Source organism: Vulpes vulpes, chromosome 13 (genome assembly GCF_048418805.1).
Source record: "Vulpes vulpes isolate BD-2025 chromosome 13, VulVul3, whole genome shotgun sequence".
Classification (NCBI taxonomy): Eukaryota; Metazoa; Chordata; class Mammalia; order Carnivora; family Canidae; genus Vulpes; species Vulpes vulpes.
In genome coordinates this window covers 159766785-159778354 of record NC_132792.1, presented here as the reverse complement: position 1 = coordinate 159778354, position 11570 = coordinate 159766785, and the positions used below count along the sequence as shown (strand labels likewise).

The 11570-nt window shown below is 55.2% G+C and overlaps 1 protein-coding gene and 1 long non-coding RNA gene across 3 annotated transcripts; one reads left to right on the top strand and one right to left on the bottom strand.

Annotated features, from left to right (window-relative positions):
* Positions 1–3716: 3716 nt before the first annotated feature.
* Positions 3717–9267, top strand: CYB5R1 (cytochrome b5 reductase 1). Of its 2 annotated transcripts, XM_072733644.1 has the most exons (10): positions 3717–3898; positions 4402–4551; positions 4657–4729; positions 5124–5230; positions 5465–5594; positions 6300–6383; positions 7469–7554; positions 8013–8112; positions 8452–8624; positions 9023–9267. In XM_072733644.1, the coding sequence occupies exons 1-9, from the start codon at positions 3884–3886 to the stop codon at positions 8622–8624; spliced, it is 918 nt and encodes a 305-aa protein (XP_072589745.1). In that variant the 5' UTR covers positions 3717–3883; the 3' UTR covers positions 9023–9267. The 2 variants fall into 2 exon arrangements, with proteins under 2 accessions (XP_072589745.1, XP_072589744.1); XM_072733643.1 differs by having other exon boundaries at positions 8452–9267.
* On the bottom strand, positions 6383–11246 carry LOC140595046 (uncharacterized). Its single transcript, XR_011996443.1, has 3 exons — positions 10291–11246; positions 7569–7739; positions 6383–6525 (listed from the first exon to the last, which is right to left on the bottom strand). It is a non-coding gene; the product is annotated as an uncharacterized lncRNA (long non-coding RNA).
* Between the last annotated feature and the right edge of the window lie 324 nt (positions 11247–11570).

Here is an 11570-nt window from a genome sequence, read left to right as displayed (position 1 = left end):
AATGTGTCAGTCCCTACCTCATGGAGATGAAATTTTAGGCAGGAAACAGAAAATAACTGACTACAAAATGGATCAGACATAACCATGTCTAGGAAAAAGTAGGACAGAGTCAAGATGTCTAAGGAGATCAGGTTATTGAGGATAGGAGTGGCTGAAAAAAAGCTTCCTCTGAAGAATAGCTGCTTTAGTTCAGCTCTATACAAGTTTTCTATTGCTGCATGATAAATCGCCACAAACAGTAGCTAAAAATAATGCGAAGTTACAATCACATAGTTTCTATGGGTCAAGGGCCCAAGCACGGGTTACCTGGGTCTTATGGTCAGGATAAAAACAAGGTGTCAGCCAGGGCTACAATCTCACCTGAGGCTTAGAATCTTCTTCCAAGCCCATTCAGATTGTGGGCAGAATTGAGTCCATTGTGATTATAAGATTGAAGTCCTAGTTTTCTTGCTGGCTGTCAACCGGGGGCTCATTCTCAGCATCTCAAGGCAGCCCTCAGGGAGCAGCTCCAAGGCGCTCGTACAACGTGGCAGTCGTCTCCTTCAAATGCAGTGGGGAATCTCTCCGTGGTCTACTAAGACAAGTCATATGCAAGGTGTCCTACTCTTGGGATGCCTGGGTGGCTCAGTCAGTTAGGGATCTGCCTTCGGCTCATGTCACGATCCCAAGGTCCTGGCATTGAGCCCCGTGTCAGGCTCCCTGCTCAGGGAGGAGTCTGCTTCTCCCTCTCTCTCTGCTGGTCCCCCTGATTGTGCTCTATCTGTCAAAATAAATAAATCAAATCTTTTTAAAAAGTTAAGTGACCTAATCAAGAGAGGGACTGTCCCATCATAGTCAAAAGTCCTACCGACATTCAAAGGCAGGCAAGTATTCAGGTCATGTCTGACAGAGGGTAGGAATCCTGGGAGCCATCTTAAATTTGTGCCTACAACAATCTCTGAATAAGTTAGAAAAACCTGGGTGAAGGGTGGGTGGAAGGATGGAAGATGAATGTTTTAGGCAAAAGGAATGGTACTTGCGAAGACTAGTAAGAAAATAGAAAAAGTGTGGTGTGGCTAAAGGAGAGGAAGCAGATGGAGTCTGTAAGGAAGAAGAGCTAGAAAGGAACTTCTTTTAGGAAGTTTGGAGGCTACGCCTGATGTTTATTCTAAGAACAACAGGGAGCCAAGAACGGGGTTTTGGTTTTGCTTCTTTTTTAAAGATTGGAGCCCCCAGAGATTTTTACTTCCTTTAAGGAGGGTGTGTGTCTTGTTGAACTCTATATCCCCTAATGCCTAAAATAGTGCCTGAAACAGGATAGGCCTTAGCAAGTGTGTTCTGTGATGATTTTTGCCATTTGTCAACTTTCTATTTCTTGGATTCCCCCAGGTTTCATAATCCAGCTGCTCCTGCCTGCCTCTGATCCTTTCATTCGCATCCCTGTTGAAATCCATTCTCTGACCCTCTAGCCTCAGCCCCACACTAAATGCTCATATTTGCTTCTTTGATCTACCCTCTAAAAGTAAGAGATGCACTACCATCCTGGACTATAGATTTGCACCCAGACAGAGCTCCCTATCTGAGAAGGAGAAACAGAGCTCCCTGATTACAACTATCTGCCTTCCTGCTAGTCAGTAGGGCCCCTGGGAATTGCTATGATTCACCCAGAAATATTTATAAACTTAGAGATTGCTGTGCTTTTTGAACGTTGGGCCTCAAATACCTTTTACAAGTACCTTATTAGTGGTTAAGTCTATTAGCCTTCTTGTTTTTTTCAGTGAATAAACTTGTGAGAGGGAAAAAAAACAGTGAGAGATGAAGGGAAAATCTATACCTTTAAAAATACCTGAGAGACAAATAAATCTCGTGTGTGGACCTTATTTGGATTCTGTTCCAAACAATACATTTTAGAAATGTAAACCAGACAGAGACACTATGGGATGTAGAAAACTACAGAGCAATACCTCCCATGAATGTGGTTGTAGAAACTATCAACAAAATATTAATCGAGCACAACAATGTACAAAAAGAACAATACACAAGAACCGAGTGGGGCTTATCCCAGGAAAGCAAGAGTGGCTCAATATTAACAACAAAAAAACCAACATAATCCACTATGTTATAACGTAAAGATTATCATATCAATTGATATAGAATAAAACATTTGGCAAAGTTCAGCATCCATGCAAGAAAAAAAAAAAAACTCTTAGAAAACTAGGAATAGAAGGGAGCTTCCTCAACCTGATAAAGGGCAGCTACCAAACACCTACAGCTAACATCACACTTAATGGTGAAACACTGAATGCTTTCTTCCAAAGATGGGGAACTAGGCAGTAGTACTAGTCTGTGCAATAAGGCAAGCAAAAGAAAAGGCATATAGACTGGAAAGGAAGAAACAAAACTATATTCACAGATGACATGATATAGTAAATTCCAAGAAATCGATCAAAAGCAAAACAAAACAAAATCTTCTTAGAACTAATGAATGAGCCTAGCAAGATCACAAAATACAGGATCAACACATAGAAATTGGGCTATTTCTATCTAATAATGTACAACTAGAAATCAAAATTTTAAGAAGCAGTGGCATTTAAAATAGGACCCCTCTACTATGGCCTGGATTGTGTCACCTGCCCCCTCACAATTCATATATTGAAGTCCTAGCCTCTAGCCTCAGAATGGATCTCTCTTTGGAGACAGTCTTTAAAGAGGTCGTTAGAGTGGGGCCTAATCCAGTAAGACCAGTGACCTTCAAGGAGAGGAGAACAGGACACACACACGGATGACACCTGTGTGTAAATCAAGGTGTGTATCTATGAGCCAAGGCAAGAGATCGCAGAAGAAATCAAGGACACGTCAATCTGGTTGGGAAACTGTGAACGAGAAGGAATGGCCAACTTGGCAAACGTGCCGCGCCGGTGGCTCTCAGCATCTATTTCTGACTCCTCTTGTCCCATTTTGCTGCCAGCAGAGCTCAGTGCTGAGGCACTGTCAGTGCAATCTGGGCCGTCACGGTAGCTGACATCTGGCCAGTGCTTAGCTCTAACAGCTAGTGCCTTAGGAACACCACGGGTCTCATTTAAGCCTCTCGACAGGGCCGCGGACTAGGCTCCATACGGTCCCGGGTCTCTGACCCCGAGGTCGGGGAACCCAGGGCAGGACAGGAAGGCACCTGCCCCAAGGGAAGCTACCGAGGGGCCCCGGCGGTCCGGCGCTGCTCAGCCGGGCCCGTGTGGTGAGACCAGGAGACGAAGCTGCCCCGCCGCACCGTCCACCCCCGGAGGAGCCCCGCGCCACCCTCCTGCCGCACACGCTCTCCCGGCAGCGCCCGCGGACCCGGGGTCCAGGCCCCCGCGCGGTGTGGCTCTGCACGTAACCGACTCCCGTGTAGCTCGGGTGAGCGGACCGAAGCGGCAGGAGCGGAAGGCTAGGCGGGGAGGGGGCTGGAGCGGCGCTCCCAAAGGGTCCTGGACTGATCCGGGGGCTCCGGGCCCCCCACCGGGCCACCGAGGCGGGAGCGAGCGGGGGCGGCTCAGAGCCCGCCAGGCCCCGCCCCGTTAGGGCCCGGCCATGGCAGGCCCCGCCCAGGCCCCCGCCCACCGGCCCCGCCCCCGTTAGGCCCCGCCAGGCCCCGCCCCCGCCAGGCCCCGCCCCGTTAGGGCCCGGCCCGGCCATATCAGACCACGCCCTAGGCCCCGCCCCCATAGGGCCCCGCCCCGTTAGGGCCCGCCAGGCCCCGGCCACGCCCCCATCAGGCCACGCCCCCATCAGGCCACGCCCCCATCAGGCCACGCCCCGCTGGGGCCCGGCCCCGCCCCGCCCGCCCCGCCAAGCCCCCGCCCGCCCCGCGGCGCATTGTGGGATCTGGCGGCGGACCCCGCGGCGGACGACGAGGTGCTCGGTCATGGGCTTCCAGCCGGTAAGACCCTCGCCCTGCCCGCGTCGGGGGCCCCGGCCCAGCTGTGCTGGGCGCTCAGCTCCGAGCGGGGGTTCCGGCCCCGGCCCGCCCCGGAGGGCTGTGCACCCGCCCCGGACGCCCAGTCGGTGACCCCCCGCCCTGGGAGGCTCCGGCGCTGCAGCTGGCGGGCGCCCGCCGAGGGGCTGGTCGTCGGGAGCGGGACAGCCAGCCCCGGCCAGCCCCGGCCAGCCCCGGCCAGCCCCCGCCAGCCCCCGCCAGCCCCGGCCAGCCCCGGCCAGCCCCCCCAGCCCCCCCCAGCCCCCGCCAGCCCCCGCCAGCCCCGGCTAGCCCCCGGCCAGCCCCGGCCAGCCCCCGCCAGCCCCGGCCAGCCCCGCCAGCCCCCCCAGCCCCCGCCAGCCCCCGCCAGCCCCGGCCAGCCCCGCCAGCCCCCCCAGCCCCCGCCAGCCCCCGCCAGCCCCGGCCAGCCCCCGCCAGCGTGACGGCCACGCGGCCTCTACCCGCAGGGCCCCGCGCTGCTGGCCTCCCTGGGCGTGGGGCTGCTGACTGTGCTCGGCCTGGCCCTGGGCTCCTACCTGGCCCGGAGGTCCCGCCGGCCAAAGGTCACTCTGCTGGACCCCGATGAGAAGTACCTGCTGCGACTGCTGGACAGGACGGTGAGTCTGGGAGAGGGGGCGGCGGGGTCGGGCCGTCCCTGGGGTCGGGTGCCCTCCGGGCTTGGCCGCAGGACCTGCCGGTGAACCGCGTGGTGCCTCCTCCAGACCGTGAGCCACAACACCAAGAGGTTCCGCTTCGCCCTGCCCAGCGCCCACCACGTCCTGGGGCTGCCCGTGGGTAAGGATGTGCGGGCGGCCCCTGTCCCTGGCGATTCCCCCTCCCTCCCCAGCTCTGGACCCGTGAGCTGCAGGGTGCCCCGGACATCCCTCGCCCTCCCCGTTCTTCCTCCTCCCTGCAGGGCTTGTTTCCACCTCCCCTGGAGCAAACGCTTTCTCTCGCTGCCCAGACCTCACTCCCCCGCTGCTGCTAAGGCCCTGGCAGTAACCGAGGAGTGTCTCCAGTGACGGGGGCTTATGAGGGATCAACTGGGGGCCCAAAGGGTCCTCGCTGCCGAGTAGCTCACTGGAACCATGCCAGGAAGCAAGACATCCCTGTCCTCCCAAACCCCCTTGAGTGTTTTGAAAGCTGACGGGGAGCCAGCGGCCTCGTGTAGCTCTCCACATGCCCCCAGGCAAGCACGTCTACCTGTCTGCCCGGATCGACGGCAGCCTGGTCATCAGGCCATACACGCCTGTCACGAGCGACGAGGACCTAGGCTACGTGGACCTTGTCATCAAGGTAAGGGAGCACAAAGGAGCCCTCGGGAGCTCCCTGTCCTTCTCCTGCCGGAGTTGGTAAACTTCCGAGATGTGCTGATACGGGAGGCACGTGCGCTTGGGGCACATGAAGACGGTACGTGGACTGGGATGGCCAGTGCGGCCGTTCCTGCCCCAGCTTCAGGGAGGATCGTCCGGCTGGAGCTCAGAAGGCAGCGACGTTCCACGTAAAGCGCTTTCCGCTCTGTGTCACCAGGTCTACATGAAGGGCGTACACCCCAAATTTCCTGACGGAGGGAAGATGTCTCAGTACCTGAACAGCCTGAAGATTGGGGACGTGGTGGAGTTCCGAGGGCCCAGCGGGCTGCTCACTTACACGGGGAGAGGTAACGCCTCTCCCCTCCCTGAGCCGGACTCGCACTTCCCCGGGGCCCCAGTCCTGGCACAGGGCGGCTGTGCGTGCGCCTGCGTGCGTGTGCTCACGGGCAAGGGCCAGAGCGGCGCCTCCCTCAGACTAGCACCGGTGGGACGAAAGGCATATTTCTCAGCTCCGCTAGCCCCAGGGATCGGTTCTCTGTCATCCACCAGAAGTCCCAGCCGTGAGGGCTGTGGGGGTGCCTGCGGCAAACCGGTGCCTCCCTTTCCGTCCCTCAGGGATTCGCTTCTCAGACAGAGAGTGTCAGGTGGCCAGAGACCGCTCCTCTCGCCCCTGCCCCTGGGAACAGCTGCGGGCATTAGCAAGCCCCTGGAGCTGCTCTGGGCCACTCGGGAACACAGCCACATTTGGCCCCTTGCCTGGCGCCCTCGCCAGGGAGTGACCCCCTGCCAGAGGCAGCTGATGACTCACCGGGCGGCGGCCCCAAGCTGACTGGTACTTAGCCACATGGGACAGATAGTCCTGGCCCCATTGTCCCTCAAGTGTATTGTTGTCAGGGCTGCTCAACTCAAGCCTCCATCGAAGCTCCAGGATCTGATTTCAGAGCAGCTGAAATTTCAGAGCAGCCTGGGACATATTTTCAGTTTTGTATTTGTTTTCTTATTTCCCTATATTGACTTTTTTCTTCCACCCCTCTCTTCTCTGGACTTCTCAGGGAATTTCAACATTCAGCCCAACAAAAAATCTCCGCCAGAACCCCAAGTGGCGAAGAAACTGGGAATGATTGCCGGCGGAACAGGTGTATGTCCCTTGAGGGGCCGTTCTCTCCCACCATTGTTGATTGTTGCCATGAAAACACCCAAGTGATCCTCAGAAGGTTCGGTAATCACAGCCAAGCTATTAATCAGGGGGTTCCTGGCAATGCCTAGACCTCCCAGTATCTGAAAAACAAAATCATAATCAGGTAGAAACAAAAAAATTTTTTTAATTTTTTTTTAACTAATAGAATGAGAGAAATAAACCAGGTGGGCGCTCCCAAGACCTCCAATTGAATGACTCTAATAATCTTTAGGTGAGAATAGAGAAGCAGCTAGAAGTAGAGGAGTCGAAGAGGAAGAAAATGAACAAACACTGGATGTTTCTAAATATCAGACGCTATTCCCCTCACTTTATATCTGTATCTATGAAGCAGATGTTAGTTTTTCCCTTTTACAGATGAAAACAGTGGAGGTTCAGAGAGGCGGAATGGTTTCCACAGGGTTAAATAATAACGGCCGGAGGGAGGATTAGTATCTAGCTCTGTCCAGTTCCAAAGCCCATGCACTGAACCCATAAGCCCAGTGTTCCAGAACCTTCATTGTTGAATCAGTAAGTAGTCATGTGAGTCCTAGCCTCCAATAGACGTTCAGAGGAAGAGTCTGAGATTGGTTCCTTTTTTTTTTTTTTTTTTTAATTTTTTTTAATTTTATTTTATTTATGATAGTCATAGAGAGAGAGAGAGAGAGAGGCAGAGACACAGGCGGAGGGAGAAGCAGACTCCATGCACCGGGAGCCTGATGTGGGATTCGATCCCGGGTCTCCAGGATCGCGCCCTGGGCCAAAGGCAGGCGCCAAACCGCTGTGCCACCCAGGGATCCCTGAGATTGGTTCCTTAGAAGGATCTCAACGGCATGATCTTAGGTGAATAGTGAGCATGACCACAGTTCACCTATGAAGGTGAGTGTGGGGTCAAGCAACGTCAGTGCTGCAGGACGCACAGGAGGACAGGATTAGGGTGCTAAGGGAAGACGGAGCAGAACGAAGATGAGAGGTTGGTCAGCTAAGGAGCAGGGGCGGGGCAGGGGCTGGGGCCATCCTAGCTCACCGTGGGCTGTCTTTTTGCAGGAATCACCCCAATGTTACAGCTGATCCGGGCCATCCTGAAAGACCCTGAAGATCCAACCCAGTGCTCTCTGCTTTTTGCCAACCAGGTTGGTTTACTTACGTCAGGCCTCAGTCTTCAGAGTGGTGGCGGAGGCAGGCTGAGCGATGTGGCCCCGGCAGGCAGAGCTGCTCCAGTGCTTGCTGCGGCCTCTGCCCGAGGTCCCCCTGCACGGCACAGGACCCTCTCCTGCCGCCAAGGAAGACAGCATTGAGCAAAATCCTTCCCTGGCCCCTAAGGGAAAATGAAAAGAAAACAGTTAAGGAACCTAGTTCTAGGTTTGGAAGGTTGCTCCTTGGATTTCCCCTGTTAAATAGTCCATCTTTCTTCCTTCAGAGTGTGTAAATAAAGCCTCTTCCCCTTTCCTTCCCCTCATGCTACCTCTCTAAAAGTCTTGCTTATTCCTAGAACTTTCTATTTCTCTCCAGGTTGGAGGGTCATTACAGCAGAGAACCTTTTCTTCCGTGGGCCTGAGGAGGTTCCTAAGACTTTGCTTCCCCCTTTCAGACCGAAAAGGACATAATCTTGCGGGAGGACCTGGAGGAGCTGCAGGCCCGATATCCCAATCGCTTCAAGCTCTGGTTCACTCTGGATCACCCCCCAGAAGGTACCCTCCCCATTTTGGGATGTCCCCAAATCAGGGCCTCCTCCCGGGGGTTCTGACTTAAGTGAAACCGATCACCCGTGCCACTGCCAAACTCCCAAGTGTGAGCGCACAGACCTAGTGCTCTCCTGGGCCCCTTCCTTCTGGTCCCTGTTTTCCGGGGGGTGGTGGGGACAGCTGTGCAGCTGGAGCTGACCGGGGATTCCCACCTAGCTGCTGCTACCATTCGATGCCTTCTCAGGGGGCTTTACCCAGGATTCACCCCTCCCCACCTTCTGGTATCCCGCCCCCTTGCCAGCGAGAGTCTGGAGTATCTGCTCTCTCCTCTCTTCTCTACTTCAGACTGGGCCTACAGTAAGGGCTTCGTGACTGCCGACATGATCCGGGAGCACCTGCCCGCCCCAGGGGACGACGTGCTGCTGCTGCTCTGTGGGCCACCCCCGATGGTGCAGCTGGCCTGCCATCCCAACTTGGACAAACTGGGCTACTCACAAAAGATGCGATTCACCTACTGAGCATCCTGCTTGGGGTCCTGTTTCCCTGCAGTTATCCTCAGACAGTACTCATGCTATAAGCCCTAGATTCCTTTCCTGACAGTATCAGCCTTTTTGTCTTAACTCTGGAGCCCAAATCTGGATGACACCCGCAGGAACAAAACCCATGTAGCCATGGAAGAGGGTGGAGGCTGAATTGCTCTCTGGAAGCCCCACCCCCACAGCCCTAATCTCCCTGTGATTGAAGGTCCAGCTCAGGCCCATGGAGCGGTTTCTTTCACGGATCAGAAAGAAGGAAGCATGTACATTCGTTCCATGGTAGCATCACAGTGTGTGTGTGTGTATGTGTGTGTGTGTGTGACGAAAGGAACAATCTGTGTAACGGGTTTTCCTTAATATTTGGTGCTTAACCCAAGCAGATTCTGCACGTGCAAGTGCACGTGGAGCAGCCTTACAGACACCGTCTCATAGAGATTGAGGAAGGAAGAAAATGATTTCTTTAGACCCCAGAGAAGGGAATCTGAAATATGTATTTGTGTGTGTGTCTCTCCCTGTCCCTGCCCAGGCTGGAAGGAGACGACTATCCACAGTCTAAGAACGTGCCTGCAGCAGAAACCTCTGGCTATGCAAATAAATGGGGCTCAGGCCCCTGTGTTGTACCTAAGGGGTTGCTGTGTTTGGGGTCCTTATTTCTGAGGCGTATCATGCCTGGGGATCTTGGGAGGAAGTATTTTCCAGCACAAAATTTCTCCCAGGCCTTCCGGAGAACCTTTGAGCAGTAGTGCCATGTGCTGAAATATGACCTGCCACCGAACTCAGGGATCACCTAACAGCTGCCTCTGCAGAGCCAGAAGCTCAGCTTCTCCCTGGAGGCTTTTAAGGGTGGGGGAGGACACAAGTTAGAGCAGATGCTTTTGGAACCCAGGTATGATCACAGTGGTCGCTTGGTTTGGCCACCCTTTCCCTTCTTCCTCCTGGTCCTTCCTTCACCGTACTTGGACTTCAGGGCACCTGGCAAACTAAAGTCTTGTCTTGCTGTTTGGGAGGGAAGCTTTCTCCTTTGACTAGTAACCTGATCTCACCAGCCCCAGCCAGACTTGGTGCCCGGATAGAGTTGGCCTCCCCCAGGCCCATCCGTCCTGACTGCCCTTGGCCTCTGCTGTGATAATCCGCCCCTTCTCCCAGGGTTGGACTAGGGCAGCTTCCTCAGGTCTTTGTTAGTCCAATTGGGACAGAACAGGAAATCAGTCTCAGGAGGAAGGTTGACATTGCTTCTCTGTATGCAACTATGTCTTGCTTTCCCTGGGCCCCAAAAGAAAGGCTTGTGGGACCCACAGAATTCACCCCTCCGCATAGCAGAGTCCTCAGTAAATTGTGTCACTAGTATTCCATCAAACATTTCTTGATCAGCCAGTGTGTGTGTGCCGCCGTGCTCTGTGAGGCACCCGTGGCCACCTCGCCTCCAAAAAGAAAGATCTTGCATCGGATCCTTAGGCTCAAATGGTGAAGCAACCTGACGCACAATTTCCCACCCAAAAGCATTCCTTGTCTTACATGGGTTTCACTCATTCACTCAACAAACATTCAAGAGGACCTGCCACCTGCCAAGCACTGTGCTAGTTCCTGAGGATACGGTTCTGACCAAGGTAGGTCTTAGCCCTCCCCCGCCACAAAGAACTCAACCTACAGCAAAGATGGACAAGCGATCAACAATTATAACACGGCATGCAGTGTGTATAGTAGACACACGAGGTACAAACGGGAAGGGTTTGGAAAAGATTCAGAGCAGGAGGAAGAGAAGAAAAAGAACATTTTTGAGTTAGCCGGGTAGCAGGTGCTGTGCTAAGTACGCTTCTGTATAATTTGATCCTGATGATAATCGTGCGCGTCAAAGATTAAGGATTTGCAGGTGGTACAGTCGGACGGTGGCTGGCGGAGCAGAATGGAGCCGAGGATTGGCTCGGGCCACAGCCAAACCCAGAACTGGGCATTGCGATTCCCCGGCTCCTTTAAGCAGAGGATGGCAGGAAGGGCAGCCCAGCAGAAGGATCCGCGTTCGCCAAAGCCTGGAGGGAATGAAGGAGAAGTTCATATTCGGGGGAACTAGGGGAAGGTCGTTGGGGTCCAAATGCCAGAAGGAAAGTAAAGCACGAGGAGTCCTGAGCGTGGGTCAGAGCCAGCTGATAAAGGCCTTCGGGATGTCGTGTTAAAGTGACTTAAAAATCCTGGGGGCGGGGATCCCCGGGGGGCGCAGCGGTTTGGCGCCTGCCTTTGGCCCAGGGCGCGATCCTGGAGACCCGGGATCGAATCCCACGTCGGGCTCCCGGTGCATGGAGCCTGCTTCTCCCTCTGCCTGTGTCTCTGCCTCTCTGTCTCTCTGTGTGTGTGACTATCATAAATAAATAGAAAAAGAAAAAAATATTAAAAATCCTGGGGACGGTGGAGGTTCCCGAGGGCTTGGCGCAGTGGGCAACTTGGCGAAGCATCGTCCACTTGCCAGGCATCACTCCAAGAGCCTGCAGAAATTATCTCATTTAATCCCGGCCAAGATCCGGTGAAATAGGACAATTTTTTTTTTTTTTTTTTAAGTAACGTCTTCTAAGCCGGCGCCGGGGACTGCGCGGCCACCGCCCCGAGGCGCCGCCGGTTTATTCCCGTCTTTGGGAGGAGATCACGGCCTCGATGCGTCACGAGCCCCAGGCCACGGCCCGGCCCCCGCCCCGAGGCCTCCAGGTGGGCTCCCAGCAGGTCACCGGCCCCTGCCCGCGGCCCCGGGACGAGCAGCGGGAGGCGGCCTGGGCCTGGGCGCGGCGCGTCGGCGGACGGGCGGCCCCGCTGGCGGCATCTCGCGTCGCAGCCCCCGCGCCGCCGGGGGTCACAGGCGAAGGCAGGCGGCCTCCCGGCTCGGGGGCGCAGGCCTGGCCGCGGCTCTGCGGGCCGTCGCTGGGCTCCGCCTCGTTCCCCGAA